This window comes from Solenopsis invicta, chromosome 1 (assembly GCF_016802725.1).
Source record: "Solenopsis invicta isolate M01_SB chromosome 1, UNIL_Sinv_3.0, whole genome shotgun sequence".
Taxonomy (NCBI): domain Eukaryota; kingdom Metazoa; phylum Arthropoda; class Insecta; order Hymenoptera; family Formicidae; genus Solenopsis; species Solenopsis invicta.
The window spans coordinates 2,523,017-2,540,187 of NC_052664.1; the positions used below are offsets into that span (position 1 = coordinate 2,523,017).

Here is a 17,171-nt window from a genome sequence, read left to right on the forward strand (position 1 = left end):
TTTTATGAGAAATTTCTTCTTTGATTTCTCTTAAGACTGCAGTAACAGATTCCTTGGTTAAGCGAAATCGAGCATAAAAATCAATGTCATCAAATTCTTCAAAATATGACGGTCGTCTTCTAATTATTCTCGGGCGTCGATTTATTATTTGCACAAAATCTTCATCGTCAGATGACGATAACATATATTCCAGAGCCATATCTTGCAACATAACCTTTTTACAATTCCGTGGAGATATCAGCCATGAAGTACACAATACTCGAAAGATTACTGAAAGCAGTGGCGCTGCAGTATTAAACCTCTGTTATCTACCTTAAACGCCCGAATTTCGCCGTTCAACTTTAACCGCAGTTTAACAACGTTAACCGAGGTTTAAGACAGTTGTAGGACACAATATTTACCGTAAACCAAGTTTAAAGGTTTAAACTCCGGTTAAACTAAAGCCTGCCACAGACGATATGTTTTTTCTTACGGGATTGCTTACGTGCTCCTATACTGGCAGTCTTACGTGCTCCCGTACTGGAAATGGGTAGCTTACGGGCTACGCTACTGGCTCGCGTACTGGATTTTCGTAATAGATCATGTCCTATTTTTCTTACGTGATTCTGTACTGGTTTATTGTGAAAGCCAATCAGGACGTAGTCTGTATAGGTTATACTGGGTTATACCAGGTTATATTGTCGAAGTGTTGTCAAAGTTCAAACGTGAATTCACTTCGCAAACATGACGTCGTGCAAAAATAAAAAGACTTCAAAATAGTCCAAAAAAAGTATTTTATGTTTAATAGAGGCCTACTAATAGGAACCATGTTTATATGCGATAAACACACCAAATTACCATAATAAGCACAGTAAAAGTGAGGCATTAAAGAATGTATTGACTGTCGACTCCATAAACGTCGGCGATATTTGTTTTGTTGTCGCAATTTTTCAATAATTAAAAATAATGCAATATTAATTTTACGACAATGTACACCCAAGGACTTTGATAGGGTACTATATTAAGAAGGAATATGCATCCGCCATATTGGCTCCTAGTCAGTGCCGGGAATTCAAGCAAAGTAAAGGCATCTAATTTTGTTTTACATAAAATTTTGTGTTTTACATAGACTTAAGTAAATAAAATGGGCGGTTGCAGTGCAATAAATTGTAAAAATAGGAGTGAAGCCGGGTATCAAACGTTTCGCTTTCCAAAAGAAGGCGAAAGAAGAAAGAAATGGCTTATAAACTGTCGGCGTAACAAATGGATACCTTCCTCAAATTCAAGATTATGCGAGGTATATGTTGTATTTATTTATCACTAAATATTTAACACTTATATTTATCAATAAATGTTTATTTACTTCAATCATTTAAAATACATAAGAAATGAAAGTTGAAGTTAGAAACTTTTTCATTCTTCAGTAATGCCCATTTCTATCAATATCTAGCTATATAGATTAACTTTTTCTTTCTTTAATTTTTTAATTCTAAGAATTGGAAAGATAAGAAGTAAATTGAACTGAGGTCAAAGTTAATCTGCGTTGGTGGAAATAGGCACAATTGTTTTAAAGATGACGTTTCAGAGCTTTTCTGAAAAATTAAAATTTTTCTGAAATTTTTATAATTATTTATGATTGTGAATTCTTTATGAAATATTTTTGCTGTATGAATACTAAACATAGAAAGCAAATATTTGCTTTCTATGAATACTGAACAAACATTTATAAGATATTGTTTAATTGTTTCTTCTAAGTTCTAATTTTATTTCTTTTGCAGATTCACTTTGAAAGCTTTCAATTTGAACAGAATAGGCAAGATGGGATAAAAAAATTAAAACCGAATGCTATACCAATATTATTTAATGTACCAAATCCGCCAAAAATGATTAACAATATAAAACAAAAAAGGTTTTCTATTATTTTTGTCTTTTAAATTAAAATTTTTTTAATTGATTTGTATAAAATTAATTATATAATAATTACTGTAATAAGTTTACACACGTATATATAATATATATTTAAAATAGGTTATTAAAGTTTGTTAACATTGTTAATTAACACTAAAACATATGGTTATAAATTTAAATTTAAAAAATAATTTAATTATGAAATAGTTAAATAAAAATAAAAATAATTAATAAATTTTTTCTATTCTTTCAGGAGTGCCGATCCTATTTGCATGAAATTTCCTTTGATACTACAATACAATTCAAGTATTTCTTGCTCTGACGAAAATGGTGCTCACTCCAATTCTATTTCTACAAATAATTCAAATGGTCCTAATATCTCGTAAGAAATATTCCTTTTTTCTTTTTTAAGAATTATAAGCATCAAACAAAATTCATTTGCAGTCCGTATCTTTATTCGTAAATTAATAATAATAATAATAAATATAAATTCATTCTAGAAAAAATTACGGAATAAAGTATAAATCAAGGTACGAATGCTGTTGAAGACTTTTGATACCATCTCTTAAATTTCTATTTTTATTAGTTACTTCTAAAAGTTCATATCTACTTTTGTATTTTTTATCGTTTTCATCGGTAGTACTAATTTAATACTTTAAATAATTTTGTTCTATAAAATATGAATTTTATTAAATTTATTTTTTATTTTTTAGATCCACTCTTCTTGAAGTGAGTAGTTCATCAAATTCACATACTATTGGAGTACCTGAAAAAGAAAATGTTAAAGCATCAGTTAAGCCACAGTTCAACTGTAATTGCAATATGTTTCAGCAAGAAAATATGCAATTAAAACAGGAACTAAATAAGGCCAAAGAAATTTAAAAAATATGTTTCTCTGAAGAACAAGTTAAAGCACTGCAAAGCGGTACAAAAATAAAATGGAGTAATGAGGCTATATCACAAGCTTTAAGAATGCGTTTTGCTCTCGGACTTCATGGATATAATTATTTAAGATTAAATTGCAAATATCCACTTCCTCATTATTCTACTGTGACGCGAAGAATTGCAAATATTAAGATCGACTTCGGAATTTTTTATGATTTGTTAGATCCTTTGAAATCTAAAATTGATGGGTTACATCCTAATGCTAAAGATTGTATAGTTTCAATAGACGAACTAAAAATAAGTGGAAAATTAAGTTATGACAAATGTGAAAAAAAAATGTACGGTAAAATCACATTACCTTCAACTGCAAGCGGTGAAAGTAATCATGTAACACTTGTTTTAGCAAGAGAACTTTCTGCAACTTGGAAACAAGCTGTAGCTGCTGAAATAACAGGGTCAAGAACGGAAGGCTCTGATATGCGTGAATTCGTTCTAAACGTCATAGAATCTCTCAGTAATGCAGGTCTTAACGTTAAAGGCATCGTTTCTGATATGGGCTCTAATAATCGCGCGATGTGGACGTGTTTAGGAATAGAGGCTTCAAGAAATAATCGTGTGACATCATTTTCTTTTCATGATCAAGTTATTCACGTTCTTGCAGACGCATTTAGTGAAAAATTTGAAACAAGCAACACAAACACATTGTATTTTTTTATCAGAAAATATTCAAAAAGCTCAGCAATTACCAACTAATGTTGTTAACGGAAATTATATTACTTTTTTATGGAAAAAAGAAGTAGAATCTGCAGTAAGTCTGAGATTGTTACAACATCTAAATTATATAGACATCTTTCCAACTAATTTTTCCAAAATGCATGTAGGGTCTGCTATTAGATATTTTGATATTAGAACAGTTGCAAGCTTAGAAACAGCAGTACAGTTAAAATTATTACCATCTGAAGCATTAACTACTGCTTGGTTTGTACGACTAATTTGTAACTGGATTAAAATGTGCACATCACGCGTTAGGAAAACATCTATAACAAAAAGAAACAAAATAAAAAAATACAGTTTTTAAATGATTTTATTGATATAGTTCAGGACATGCAAATTGAAAAAAGTGGCTGGAAACCTTTCAATACAGGTTTAATATTAACTTCAATTTCAATAATAAATTTAACGAAATATGTTTTTCAGCAAAAATATGACTTTTTTTTAACAAGTCGTACCACACAAGATGCCTTAGAAAATTTATTTTCTCAGATTCGAAGAAGGGCTAGTGCTATGCCAAACGCACTTGGAGTACGCAGAGCTCTACAAAATATTATAGTTTCGCAATATATTGGCAGTGTGAATAACTCGAATTATACGGAAGATTCAGATTATATTTTACTCGATAATCTTATAGATAGTTACACTGAAAGTATCAACAATGTTTCGCAAATTAGTAACACTTCAGTAGAATCTGTAGATTTGGTCAATTTTAATCAATATACCAATCTCGATGCAGCCATATTATACTACATTGCCGGAAGTACCATAAATGCAATCTTGAAACTTAAGATTTGTGATATCTGCAAACAATTTTTAACATGTCAAGATACAACTGGAATTCCTGATGAACTTCGTTGCTTTTCAGACTATTCGAATATGGGAGGCTTAAAATTTGTCGGTATCACAATATTTAATTTTATAATGTATTGCGAAAAAAACATTTTTATATACGTATTATATATATTTTTTTTAAGTTGTTTTATTCACTTGCAAATAAAACTTTGATACATATAAATTGTTATGTCATATAATATATTTTTGAATTGGCAGCATTACGTATTCAACATCATTGGCTTTGAAAGGCGCGCCAGCTGCTAGGAGCCAAAATGGCGAATGCACATTCCCTCTTAATATAGTACCTTAACTTTGATTCTGTCCATGGGGAAATTTTTCAAACTGAGAAGTCGCTATATTTCTACATACTTACAGTTCATGATTAACGTAACGACCAATAAGCTCTAGTCGTTTTATTAATCATGAACTACGAGTATGTAGAAAGTGGTGACTTCTTAGTTTAGAAAATTTCCCCATGGACAGAATCAAAGTCCTTGGGTGTACAACTGTTGCAATAATTTCATCCATCTCATCTATCTCATCCATATTTAAGCGTGCCGCTTCTATGAAACAAATTTCAGTTGCTCAGTCCGTACGAAAACTCGCACCGTGTGAAGCCACGGCCAGTAGCACTGCCAGTACCATTGCCCGTACGGTAGCAAGTAAGAAAATCCAGTTAGGCTCAATGCACACAGGACGCGTCAACGCGTTACGCATGGCGAATAGCCAATCATTCTTTTGCTTTCTTATTTTTTGTCATAAAAACGAAAAAATGATTGGCTATTCGACACGCGTAACGCGTTGACGCGTCCTGTGTGCATTGAGCCTTAGAAATCCAGTAAGAAAAAACGTATCGGCTGCGTTCAGCAGACTCAACAGTTTAGTGAGCGCTTGCTGTTATTGGTATATTCTTCTAAATCTAAAAGTTTGATTGGATGATCTAGAAGAATATCTCAACATGTTGAGTCTGCTGAACGCAGTCATCGTCTGCGGCAGGCTTAAGTTGTGAAACTGGCCCTCAGTCTCCTTCTTAGGACCGCTTGCACCAACGCCGATTAACTTAAGTGCCGTTTAAGCGTCAACCGTGATTGGTCAATTTTACTTAAGGTAAAAATGCGATTGGTCAATTCCGATAGAAAAATCAGCCGATTAAGTTAATCGGCGTTGGTGCAAGTTGCCCTTAATAAATTTAAATTTCTTTTTTTAATTCTTTTTCTAATTCGCATTTTTCTCTTGCTCAATAAAAAGTAAAAGGTACTCCATTCTGAAACGATACAAGACTCCGCAAACTCGACCAAATTCGACACAGTTTGATTGAACTCGACATCAAAATACTTGCCGAGCAATGTCACGTGAGAAATGTCGCATTTCCACTATGGTGAAGAGTAGCCAATCGAGTGAGATCTCACTTTTACCATTTTCACTAGGTTTTGGAATACGCAATCGACCCCCTGCACTATGGGACCACGCAATTACACCGTGGTGCAAACATATGTGCAACCAGTATGAAAAAATGAACAAACCTGTTTTTTTTATATCTAGCTGTGACTTTGGAATTCAAGGTCATCAAACAGTATCAAACTGAGCTTATTGCACTTGAGGTGAATAAATCGTTTGTTGATCATTCAGGTAAATATTAAATATTAAATATATTTCAATTAGTTTAGTGAAATATTACAACATAGCTGAAATACAATTATTAATAAGATACAGTCTGAAAATTATTAATAGCACCGAAAATCTATATATAATTGAGTTGGTTATTGCAGAAAAAAACATGTTCTTTTCAAAATCATTTTTTATTGAATTTAAAATGGATAGATACGGTTTTTAGTGCAAATATGACACTCTAGGTTTCTAGAATGAAGTTGGAATAAATGTTAAAAGTGAGCAATGAGTACAGAGAAGGCATTAGTCTACTGCACTTGTTCTCTTTCTTTTTTTCTTATTTAACATTGTCCTTTTATTATTATATTAAACTATTTACACTACTCAAGCAAAATAATAATACAGTTATTTTTTTTGTTTTTTAGTTGTATGACTTCATTTTTGATTCAATCATAATTTATATAGCTTTTATTTAATATTGTTTATGTTGTAATGTGGTTTGCTTTACAAATACTAAATATTTTTTGTATACTATTTTAATTATATAATCACATCTGAAGACTAATCAAAACATGTTCCAACATATGATGCTAATTTTATAAATGTGGTATTAAATTTGTATTATTTATTGACTATCCTTCATATTTTGTTTGTTTTTAACCTTAATATTATATTCTTTTATTTACTTTTTAAATCATAATATAAGTTTTTATAATTTTATGTATGTATCATCCTCAGCTTGAATGTTTGTTCTTTGTTTGTCTTTTGGTTATTTGTGAAGAGACAGGAGATGTCACTGTTTTGTTTATTCCAAAATAGGTAATGGTCCTTTTATTAAATTTATATTTATTGATTTACCATACTGTTGGAAAAGGTTATGTGTAACTCAGTTTTCATATGTTAATGTTTACTTTATATTAATTTGAATTGAATGATTTATTCTTTTAATATATTCACATTTAATTAAGTTGTTGATGTTTGCTCATTATTTGTTTGTTAACCATTTTTATCATTTTATTAATTATATGAGCTAGTATTAGTCATATTATTTTGTAATTTTGTTCAATACAAGGTAAAGCAAAATCCTTTACATCAAAAATGTTATTGTAAATTACAGATTCAATATTTTTGAAAATAGAATGAAGTATTTGTAGCATACTGTAAAATTTGTTTTGATTTGTTTACTAATATTGAGGGTAGAAGATATATCTAAATTTGACATTTGAGTTTATTTAATACACACCTATACAGCACCAGTTGTGAAAAGTTCTCAAAAAGATTTCAATCTTTCACAGTTTTATTAGCAACAATTCTGGAAGGATTTTGTCATATGAAATGTAACAATGTTTCCAAAATCTCATGGAATGAAAGACCAATGTCATTATGGCCTTTTCTGGGCTACTGTCAAATTACTCATATTGAGCTATTTTAGTCTGTATCACAGGACACCAAATTCTATAAGACAGAGAATTCTAAATAATTTTAGAAATGTGGACCTTTAAAAAATCTAAATTTATTTTAGATTGAGATTTTACATTGAGACATTCTGAGGTATTTTGAAGGAACTTAGTTTCTCTCTTTTCCGCCACTAACTATAAGATCTGTTTGTTTTGACTGAATTGGCCACATAGTTTACAGTTTATCTTTTTCCCTTTATATTGAACGAAGAAAGATAAACTCTGAATTAATGCCAACTCAACTAAAAAGAACTTCTTTGTGTCATTTTTTCTAGTGAATATAATTTGTAAAATTTGTTATCCAAGAGTTTTTAGAGTTGCAAAGTATGATTCTGGGGGTCAATCATGTAATTTCACGTGAAACTTTTCACTTTTCACTCATAGAAAATTCACGTGAATTTTTTCATGCATAGCGATTATGTATTAGGTTAAATACGTGAAAGTTTAGTTTTGGTTTCAAAATTCATTTTTTTACTAGTTAAAAAAGTTAAATAATAAATATAAAATATTTTCTAAATTTTAAGATGTAATTGTTACTAAAGCACATACATTTAACTTGGTTCATACTTTTCTGATTTTATTTTATTGATTTCTAATTGCTTCAGCGGCAACTTTTAAAGTTGCTGCTTTTACCAAGTTAAAAATTTATTTATGTAAAAGAAAAAATTGTAAAAATTATTCCTAAATAAATAGCTATATTTCTTAATTATGTTACATAAACTTAATTTACAAATATAATATTACATTTATTTTTTATCTTTATTGTAATAATTATTTTATTATGTTGTCATCTAATAGTAAAAACTATATTGTAATTTAATATAAACAGAGCTTTTCAAAATTAACTTTGTTTTAGTTTTTTGTTTATGCAAATTTTAACGTAAATTAATGCAATACAATATCAAAGAGATTTAACTTCTTCAATACTAGCAATACTATTACCACACTTGCATTCTAATTTTGAAATACATTAATTATTGCCAAAATTTTTATCTTTTTGCTACCAAGGTGTCGATCACGTAACTTTTTCCCTAGGGTGGAAAGGTGTAAAGTAAAATTTCTAACCATTGAAATTAATGGTGCTTGCCACAGAAAAAAATTACTTCTTAAATCGCGTGTGTCTGCCACACGCTGTTCATGCATGTACGAATACATGTATGCATTCAAAAATGTGTGTATGTACATGTCTATTAAGCTAGCCCCCCCCCCCCCAACGCAAAATTAATTTTTATTAATTCTAAAATTAAGTACTAATTAGGTGCTGAGGTGTGAAATTAAGTGCTCGCACTGTTTGGCAGATTTTTTTTGTAATATTGGGAGGTCTAGCTTAATGGTAAGCTAGTCCCTCCTCCCTTAAAAAAATATATATTATGTAAATGAAAAAACAAAAACGGTAGAATTAAGTGCTAATTAAGCTAAGAATTAGGTGCTCCACGAAATAATTAAAATAATTCGAAAATATATCACAGAACTTATAAAATAAATTAAATTAAACAGATGCTGGTTGCATGGACGGCTTACAAGAGAGAATCAATTTTAAAAAATTAAGTGCTCGGATAAAAAAGCTACTAATAAATTTGTTTTTTTATATTGTTTAAAGATATCAAATTACCGAATTAGGTGCTTGTTTGGTTTGGCAAAAATTCGAACTTAAACATAGGTTGCGCACACAGCTCACAAGAGAAAACTCATCTTAAAAAATTAGGTGCTCGGATAAACAAGGTACTAAAAAATTTGTTTTTTAATATTGTTCAAAGATATTACATCACCGAATTAGGTGCTTGTTTAGTTTGGCAGAAATTTGAACTTACACATAGGTCGCGCGCGCATGGCTCACAAGAGAGAACTCATCTTAAGGGATAACACCACCTTTGAGATTTGAAAAAATCAATTTTTTTTGCTTAAATCATTAGTTTATACTTATCAAAATATGCTGTAAGTAGTTTTAGAACAAAATTCAAACTGTATTATAGTGTTTGAGCTGATTAAATGAATCGTCTCTATGCGCCTACCGAGCAGCTGCAAGCGATTTGGAGCGGCCCCGTCTTCTTTATGCTTCGTAGTTATTTGGGCCTTATTTATGTACCGAAAATAGACCTTTTAGTAACACAATATAGATGTTATTACTTATACTATATCAGTAAATAGTTTTGAAAGCGTCGATTTCTGTGTTTATGCGACGCCATTAGTTTTTCTGTGTTTATGCAACAAACTTGGCTGTTTGTTATTATAATGATGGCTGTAACAGTCTAATGAAAATTTTGCAAGTTTAAAACCTCATGGTGGGCACTACTTGTCATTATTATTGCCAAAAATTGGATGCGCGGCGCGTCGTACTTGCCGAGCGCAGTCTCTCCCAAGAAGCAAAAGAGACCAGAATATTATTATTAGCAACAAGAAAGGAATATAATGAGGTTGCTGAACTTGTGGAAGGACCGCTTTATGAGGCAGGCATCGCAGATTAGGGATAAATTAAAAATTTTCAACTTTATACACAAAAAATCAGTTACCAAAACTTTAAACGCGTTTTTCTCAAAACAGTTTTTCAAATTTGCGTGCAAGGTTACTCTTACAATTTTTATGCGAGTGACTTGAAATTTTAACACAATCTTGTAACTATTCTACAGGGAAGTACGTAGGCTTTTTGCGAAATGTTGAAAACTCTTTTTGTAATCAGCATTTTTTAAACAAATTTTTGGGTGAAAAATCCACTTTTTTATATAAATAGCTGCTATTTTGATAAAAATTAATATTTTTAAAAATCCCTACGTACTTTCTTAATTTTGAATATGTAGATAATGAAAATTTTTTTTGTTTGGTTCCAACATAAACCATGTCACAGAAAACTTGCACGCAAAAATTCATCTTTAAGAAAAGACGATTTTGTAAATGGGCCAGTACGCCGCTATTTTGTGCATGAAAGAAAATTAAAAAATATTTTTTTACTTGTCAATATATGTACAATAAAGCCCTCTAAGCTTTTTTTATATAAAGTTATTCATTTGTCTACAATAAATTCCCAAACTTAGGTATCATTTTAGGACCTCAAAGGTGGTGTTACCCCTTAAAAAATTAGGTGCTCGGATAAACAAGGTACTAAAAAATTTGTTTTTTAATATTGTTTAAAGATATCACATTACCGAATTAGGTGCTTGTTCGGTTTGGCAGAAATTTGAACTTAAACATAGGTTTAGGACTATATGTAAACACAGGACTATATGTAAATGAACGCAGTAGAAAACTAAGAAAAATATTGCGATAGACCGAACAATAACGAAAGACGAACGCAAGCATTCGATCTCTACACTGCGTGTACAATTGTGAGCTAAAAGGTTGCAACATATTCTCTTCGATGGTTTTTGGAATGTAGACTTGCTCATTGATCGGCGAACGTAATTGGTTGGACCCATAGGTAAGAACTATTTACGTTCGCCGTTCGAGCAAGTCTACATTCCAAAAACCATTGAAGAAAATGTGTTGCAACCTTTTACCTCACGACTGTACAACGTCTGACAATCGAGAAAACTTTCCGAAAATTGGTGGCTTAGAAAACAAACTAATATCGATACACAGACAGCGGCGATACTAACACAATTGAGCGACGAGACTCAATCATAAAAACAGTACGGCACCGCAAATGCCCGTTCCACGCGTAGTGCGGCGCGAGACAAAGGGTCGTACGACGAGACGCAGTCATAATGACAGTACAGTATATAATTCTAATAAAAATAATAAATACATTTTCACATATTTATTATTTTCATCATAAATATGCACCTAATTTTTTAAGATGAGTTTTCTCTTGTGAGCCGTGCGCGCGCGACCTATGTATAAGTTCGAATTTCTGCCAAACCAAACGAGCACCTAATTCGGTGATTTGATATCTTTAAACAATATAAAAAAACAAATTTATTAGTACTTTTTTTATTCGAGCACCTAATTTTTTTAAATTGATTCTTTCTTGTAAGCCGTCCGTGCGACCAGCATCTGTTTAATTTAATTCATTTTATAAGTTTTGTGATATATTTTTGAATTATTTTAATTATTTTGTGGAGCACCTAATTAGCACTTAATTCTACTGTTTTTGTTTTTTCATTTACATAATAAATATATATTTTTTTATGGGGGAGGGGGCTAGCTTAACGTTAAGCTACCCCGCCCCCCCTCCAATATTAAAAAAAAAATCTGCCAATTGGTGCGAGCACTTAATTTTGCACCTACTTTGCCCTCTTTGCTGCGCCGTCTACCGCGACTGCCAACGTCTCGGCGACCGGCGGGCGGTTCTTGCGCGCGGTGATACACTTATTCATCGATTTTATTAATTTTTATCTCGCTAACTACTGCGAATATTGAAAATTGGTAAAGGACTTTTCTGCTCAGTTTTACTTGCTTTATCAACCCACGAGACCACGGGCGAACTTTATGGGACATCCTGTATACAGGGTGATTCAGATCGCTTGCGACAGCCGGCACGTACGTTTTCCTTATAAAAAATCAAGTCCAAAATGTTAATAACAAAATGTTGAGAGGTCAATAGTTTTTAAATGTTAAGCGTTTGAAAATATCCAACCACAGGGCGTGATGTTTGCGCTCTCAAAGGCAGCGCGACCAAGCGGCCGGCCGAGAGCTTTGACGGATACCGTTAAACGGCACGGTGCCAAACTTCAAGTATTATAAAGGTTCTGTAAAATCTCTATTAACATTTTGAGTTTAGTTTAATTCACAAGAAGTAATGTCAATTGAAAATTCTTAAAAATATTATTTATATGAATAAAATATGTGTATTTTTAAAATACATTTTATATGTAAACAAATAAATTAATAAATAAAATCAATATTAATTTAGTTATTTGATCAAATAATATTAAAAGCTTCAGTCGATAAACATTTCTAAAACTTTTTTGACAAAAATTGTATCAAAAACAATAGTAGGAAAAAATTATATTTAAAATTTGCATTTAATATAAATAAATATTCCTTATTTAGGAAATAAAATTACTGAAAATCCAAATTACAATATGAGAGAGAGGAATACAGTGAAGAAATCGAGGTAAGCAAATAATAAGTTAGATGTATTGTTACTACAAATTACATTAAATGTATTTTAAATAATGTTTTAAAAATTTTGGAGTTTGAAATGACCACCATCCATTTCAACACAAAGTTAAGCACATGTAATGAAGTTCTCATTCGATCGTTGTATCATTTCAAGCGTGATAATCGCAAGCACTTCATAAATTTGATCACTCATTGACAGTATTTACGGGCATGCGGATACACATGTTCTTTTATTGTTCTCTGTAAGAAAAAAAACCATACTACTAAATCTCGTGACCTCGTTGATCTTCGGAGTCAACCCACATACCAAGATATTTTTGGTTTAAAATTAATTGTATGCTTCTTGCATTGTGTTGCTCCATCGTGTTGAAATCACATAATGCGTCGCTTTTCCATGATATATCCAATGATATAGCCTCAAGTAATTCGGATAAATTTTCAGAGAGAAAATCATTATAAATTGCGCCATCATTTTTTGCAGGAAGATTGAATGTTTCGATGTGCATATACATATTTTATGGTTATTCTCCTATTTTTTTAACATACTAGTCATTAATTATTCTACAATTATTTTTTGTATTATTTAACATTATAGACGATATGTAAAAATATATGCAATTATAAAATGGCAACTTTTGAAAAATGGTTAAATTGATTTTCTAAGTAAACATAACGCTAACTACTATAATTTCACCAGATTGATTAACACAATAATAATTTTAATTATCGAGTTTAAAAAAATTAAGTTTAAATCTCAAAATATTAATACATTTTAAATCTTTGCAACAAAATTATGATTTAATATATCTCTCAACTGCTATCAAATAAATTGTATAAATTTTTGTGTAATTAAAATTGTAATTGAAGATTTAGGAATAATATGAACTTAATTCAAGTTTAATTTTAAAATAAAATAGTGATATATACAAATATTTTTGGAAATAAAGCATAAATTCTAGTCATTGAAAGCAAGTAAATGTGCACTGCTACATTATTTTAGAATATTTGAAATACACGTTTTATTGCATCCAATGCTTCAATTACTAACGAAGTAAATGATGAAGTACATTTATTTTTATTAAAAGTAATACTTACCAATAAGTTTTGTATATACCTACAAGTTAATGTTAAATTTGTGTTAATAACTTTCAATATAATACACATGCGGATTTTTATCTGTGTACAATTGCAAGTTATGCGTATTAAATACTGCGTACGTGCAAAATCGTACGCATGTACTCGTATCTAGTTATCTTCTAAGATTCGCTGCGTTGTCACAAATATGTATATTGGCGACATTTTTACTCCTCGTTGGATTCTTTTTTGACTGCCTGAAGTATAACTTTTTTAATTGCCACTTTTCTAGTACAACACTAGGGTCTATCTTTCCCTGAATCGGATTAATGATCCAATATTTCCTAGCCGATTAATAATTGCAGAATTATATTTTTATTAAAATATCTGAAAATTAGAAAACATTGGACGAATAATCTTGCAGTACGTCTGCAAGAAGCAGAGAGAAGAAAATGAGCACTATTTCCACAAAAATCCACTGCTACTCTTCTGCAAATTTTGACGAATCATATCGAATGATGTACATTTGTTTTCATAAATTCTCTATGTATAATATTAAGTTGCCATGGCAAATAAAGAAATGTCAGAAATCAATTATCCAAAAACAGCCTTTAAATTTACAATCATGGAGTATTAAGCTCAAGAATATTGTGAGATGATGATATTGTACGGTGAGTGTGGACGAAACGCAAGAGCTTCTGCAATGTTATACGCTGAACGTTTTTTGAATCTCAGACATCTTGATAAAAGTGTAATTTTGCGATTAATAAATCGGGCAAGAAATACTGGATCACTAAACTCATCACAGGCAGTAAATGGCCCTGAGCATTGTGCTAGAAATGTGGCAAATGAAGAAGCTTCAGGCAATTGAACACGATCTATCGAGGAGCATTCGGAATGTCGCCAAAATGCTTAATTTGTCATTTTTAATAATGCAGCGAATCCTAAATCATAAGATGCATGCGTACCATTTTTCACGTGTGCAGAATTTAATGCCTTTAAATTATGACAGAATAAATTTCTGTATGTGAATTCTGGGACGTCATAGAGAAGATTCTCATTTTGTGGAAAACATTATGTTTACCGATGAGTCGATGTTTACGAGAGAAGGGATTGTTAATACACATAACTTGCATTTCTATGCCGACGAAAATCCACATGTGTATAACATTAGAAATTATCAACACAGATTCAGCATTAACTTGTGGACTGGCATACACAAAAATTCTATGGTAAGTATTAATGAAAATAAATGTTATAATAATAAATGCTATGATAATAAATGTTATAATAATAAATACTTTACCTTGTACTTTGTTATATTAGAAATAAAGCAATGAATGCAATACAATACGTATTTCAAATATTGTATAATAATGTGACATTTAAAATAATGTAGCAAAATGCACGTTTATTTGCTTTTAAAGATTAAGAATTTATACTTTATTTTCAAAAATATTTGAATTTATCATTATTTCATTTTAACCCGTAATGATCACACTTCCAAATAACGGTCACATAGAGTTTATTGGATTCCCCTGCACAAAATCAGTCGCCATTTGTCAGCTTTTTGATATTTCATCGCAAAAATTTTGCTGGACATACCTTGAAGTCAGTTTTTTATCCAATAATTTTTTTAAATTAGAATTTAACATAATGAAAACATTTAAATAAAATGCAAAATTTGACTTTTTTACAAAAATATTTATAACATTTTTAATTTTTGGGATAATTCAACAAAAATTTGGGACTGTATTCTTAAGATAGTATACTGTAAGTTTGTTTGACTCGATTTTAGCTATGACCGACTGACCAATGAAATGAGATCTCAGGAATTGAATCTTGACTTGACTTTCCGAGACTAGCTGCGATCACTGTCTTTGTCTTGAGTGCGTAGGGATGGAAAGATTGGATCAATGACGTAGAATGCTCACTCGTACCAAACAATGCAATCACTTTATTATCAGTACAAGTATTTCGACCCGACAGAGTAATACGGCTACGACAGACTCTCGTGCGAAACGTGTACGCTTGGCGCCGGCAGAACTGAGTATCCGCTCTCTGTCTTGCTCCGGAAACGAACATTTTCGGAACAGGCACGTTGCTCCATCGAATCGGAACACTATGTCATCTTTAGATGAATGCGCGCGCTGTTCTCTAACCGCGTAGGCTTGCATGACTACTGTACGTGGTGGCGTCATCGGCTATCACTACCGTGCTTTTTACAATACTTTTAGGTAAATTTAACATAATGAAGAAATTCAAATTAAAAAAAAAAGACTGCAAAATTTGACTTTACAAAATATTTATAAAATTTTTAATTTTTGAGATAATTTAATAAAAATTTAGGAGTGTATTCTTAGGATAATATACTTTCAGATAAAAATTAGTTTTATAGAAGGTTATTCGATTTTGAATAGTCTGTGTATCCTTAAAGTTAGCGTGGCGTCTTTTGGACCCTTAATGATCATTACGGATTAAAATTAAACTCGAATTAATTTAGTATTATTCTTAAATCTTTAATTATAATTTTAGTTACACAAAAATTGATGCAGTTTACTTGGCAGTTCAAAAGTGTATTAAATTATAATTTTGTTTTAAAGATTTAAATACAATGTATTGACATTTTAAGATTATTTAAATGTAAGTTTTTAAACTTGGAAATTTACGTCATTTATTGTTGCGGTAGATATTTTAACATTTGGTAAAATCATTGCAGTTAGCGTTATGTTTAGTTAGAAAATTAATATAACCAATTTTTTAAAGTTGTCATTTTATTGTCACGTTTACATTTTTACATATCGTCTATAACGTTAGATAATTTAAAGAATAATTGTGGAACAACTAATGAGTTATGTAGTATGTTGAAAAAATAGATGAGTTATATAGTATGTTAAAAAAATAACCATAAAGTATTATGTATATGCAGATTGAACTATTCGAACTTCCTGCAAAAATTGATGGACAATTTACAGTTACTTTCTGTCTTAAGATTTGCTTGAAGAAGTACTTGAAGAAGTACTTGAAAATGTATCATTGGAGGAGCGACGTATTATGTAGTTCCAACACGACGGAGCACCTTCACATAATGTAAAGCGCACACGAGATACATTGAACAGAAAATATCCTAATATGTGGATTGTTCTCGAGCATGACCAACAAGGTCACCTGATTGAATACCCCTTGATTTTTTATGGGGAACTATAAAAGAGTGCGTGTATTGCGTGCCTAAATACTATCGAGGAACTGAATAATCGAATTATTGAAGCGTTTGCGACTATCACACCTGAAATGTTAGAATGATTAAGACAGAGCTTTGTTAGACATGCTCAATTGTGCATTGAAATTGGATAGTGGCCATTTCGAACACATATCATAAAACATATTAATTTGTAATTCAAAGATGAATAAATAATCTGTACAATATTAATATAATTTGCTGACTCTCATTAGCTTAATTTCCAATTACTAATTGCTTAAAACTTATTGAAACATTGTTATTTATTTATGTAATTATTTATTTTTAATATTTATTTATTTGTTTTTTATTTATTAATCATTTATTTGTTTATTTATTTAACTATTTATTCAGAT

At 30.7% G+C, this 17,171-nt stretch overlaps 2 protein-coding genes and 1 long non-coding RNA gene across 11 annotated transcripts in view; 2 read left to right on the forward strand and 1 right to left on the reverse strand.

The window, feature by feature from the left end:
- The first annotated feature begins 914 nt into the window (after window positions 1–914).
- Window positions 915–3,558, forward strand: LOC105207500 (THAP domain-containing protein 5). 3 transcript variants are annotated; one of them, XM_039450990.1, is made up of 6 exons: window positions 915–1,276; window positions 1,758–1,888; window positions 2,141–2,269; window positions 2,388–2,417; window positions 2,601–2,616; window positions 2,719–3,558. In XM_039450990.1, exons 1-6 carry the CDS (start codon window positions 1,124–1,126, stop codon window positions 2,767–2,769), a joined length of 510 nt encoding a protein of 169 aa, XP_039306924.1. In that variant the 5' UTR covers window positions 915–1,123; the 3' UTR covers window positions 2,770–3,558. The 3 variants fall into 3 exon arrangements, with proteins under 3 accessions (XP_039306924.1, XP_039306932.1, XP_039306917.1); XM_039450998.1 differs by lacking the exon at window positions 2,388–2,417 and having other exon boundaries at window positions 916–1,276; XM_039450983.1 differs by lacking the exon at window positions 2,388–2,417 and having other exon boundaries at window positions 918–1,276; window positions 2,601–3,558.
- On the reverse strand, window positions 2,473–3,266 carry LOC120358144. Its single transcript, XR_005575088.1, has 2 exons — window positions 3,131–3,266; window positions 2,473–2,653 (listed from the first exon to the last, which is right to left on the reverse strand). It is a non-coding gene; the product is annotated as an uncharacterized LOC120358144 (long non-coding RNA).
- Window positions 3,559–5,858: 2,300 nt separating the features above from the next.
- LOC105199282 (probable phosphorylase b kinase regulatory subunit beta) overlaps window positions 5,859–17,171 on the forward strand; it is a 59,637-nt gene continuing 48,324 nt past the window's right edge. For 4 of the 7 annotated variants that reach the window (XM_039450752.1, XM_039450803.1, XM_039450828.1 and 1 more), the window contains exon 1: window positions 5,860–6,009. The gene's annotated coding sequence lies outside the window, so the exon portion shown is untranslated. Of the gene's footprint in view, window positions 6,010–17,171 lie in introns of all 7 variants that reach the window. The other 3 variants (XR_005575060.1, XR_005575065.1, XR_005575064.1) reach the window with 1 other exon arrangement.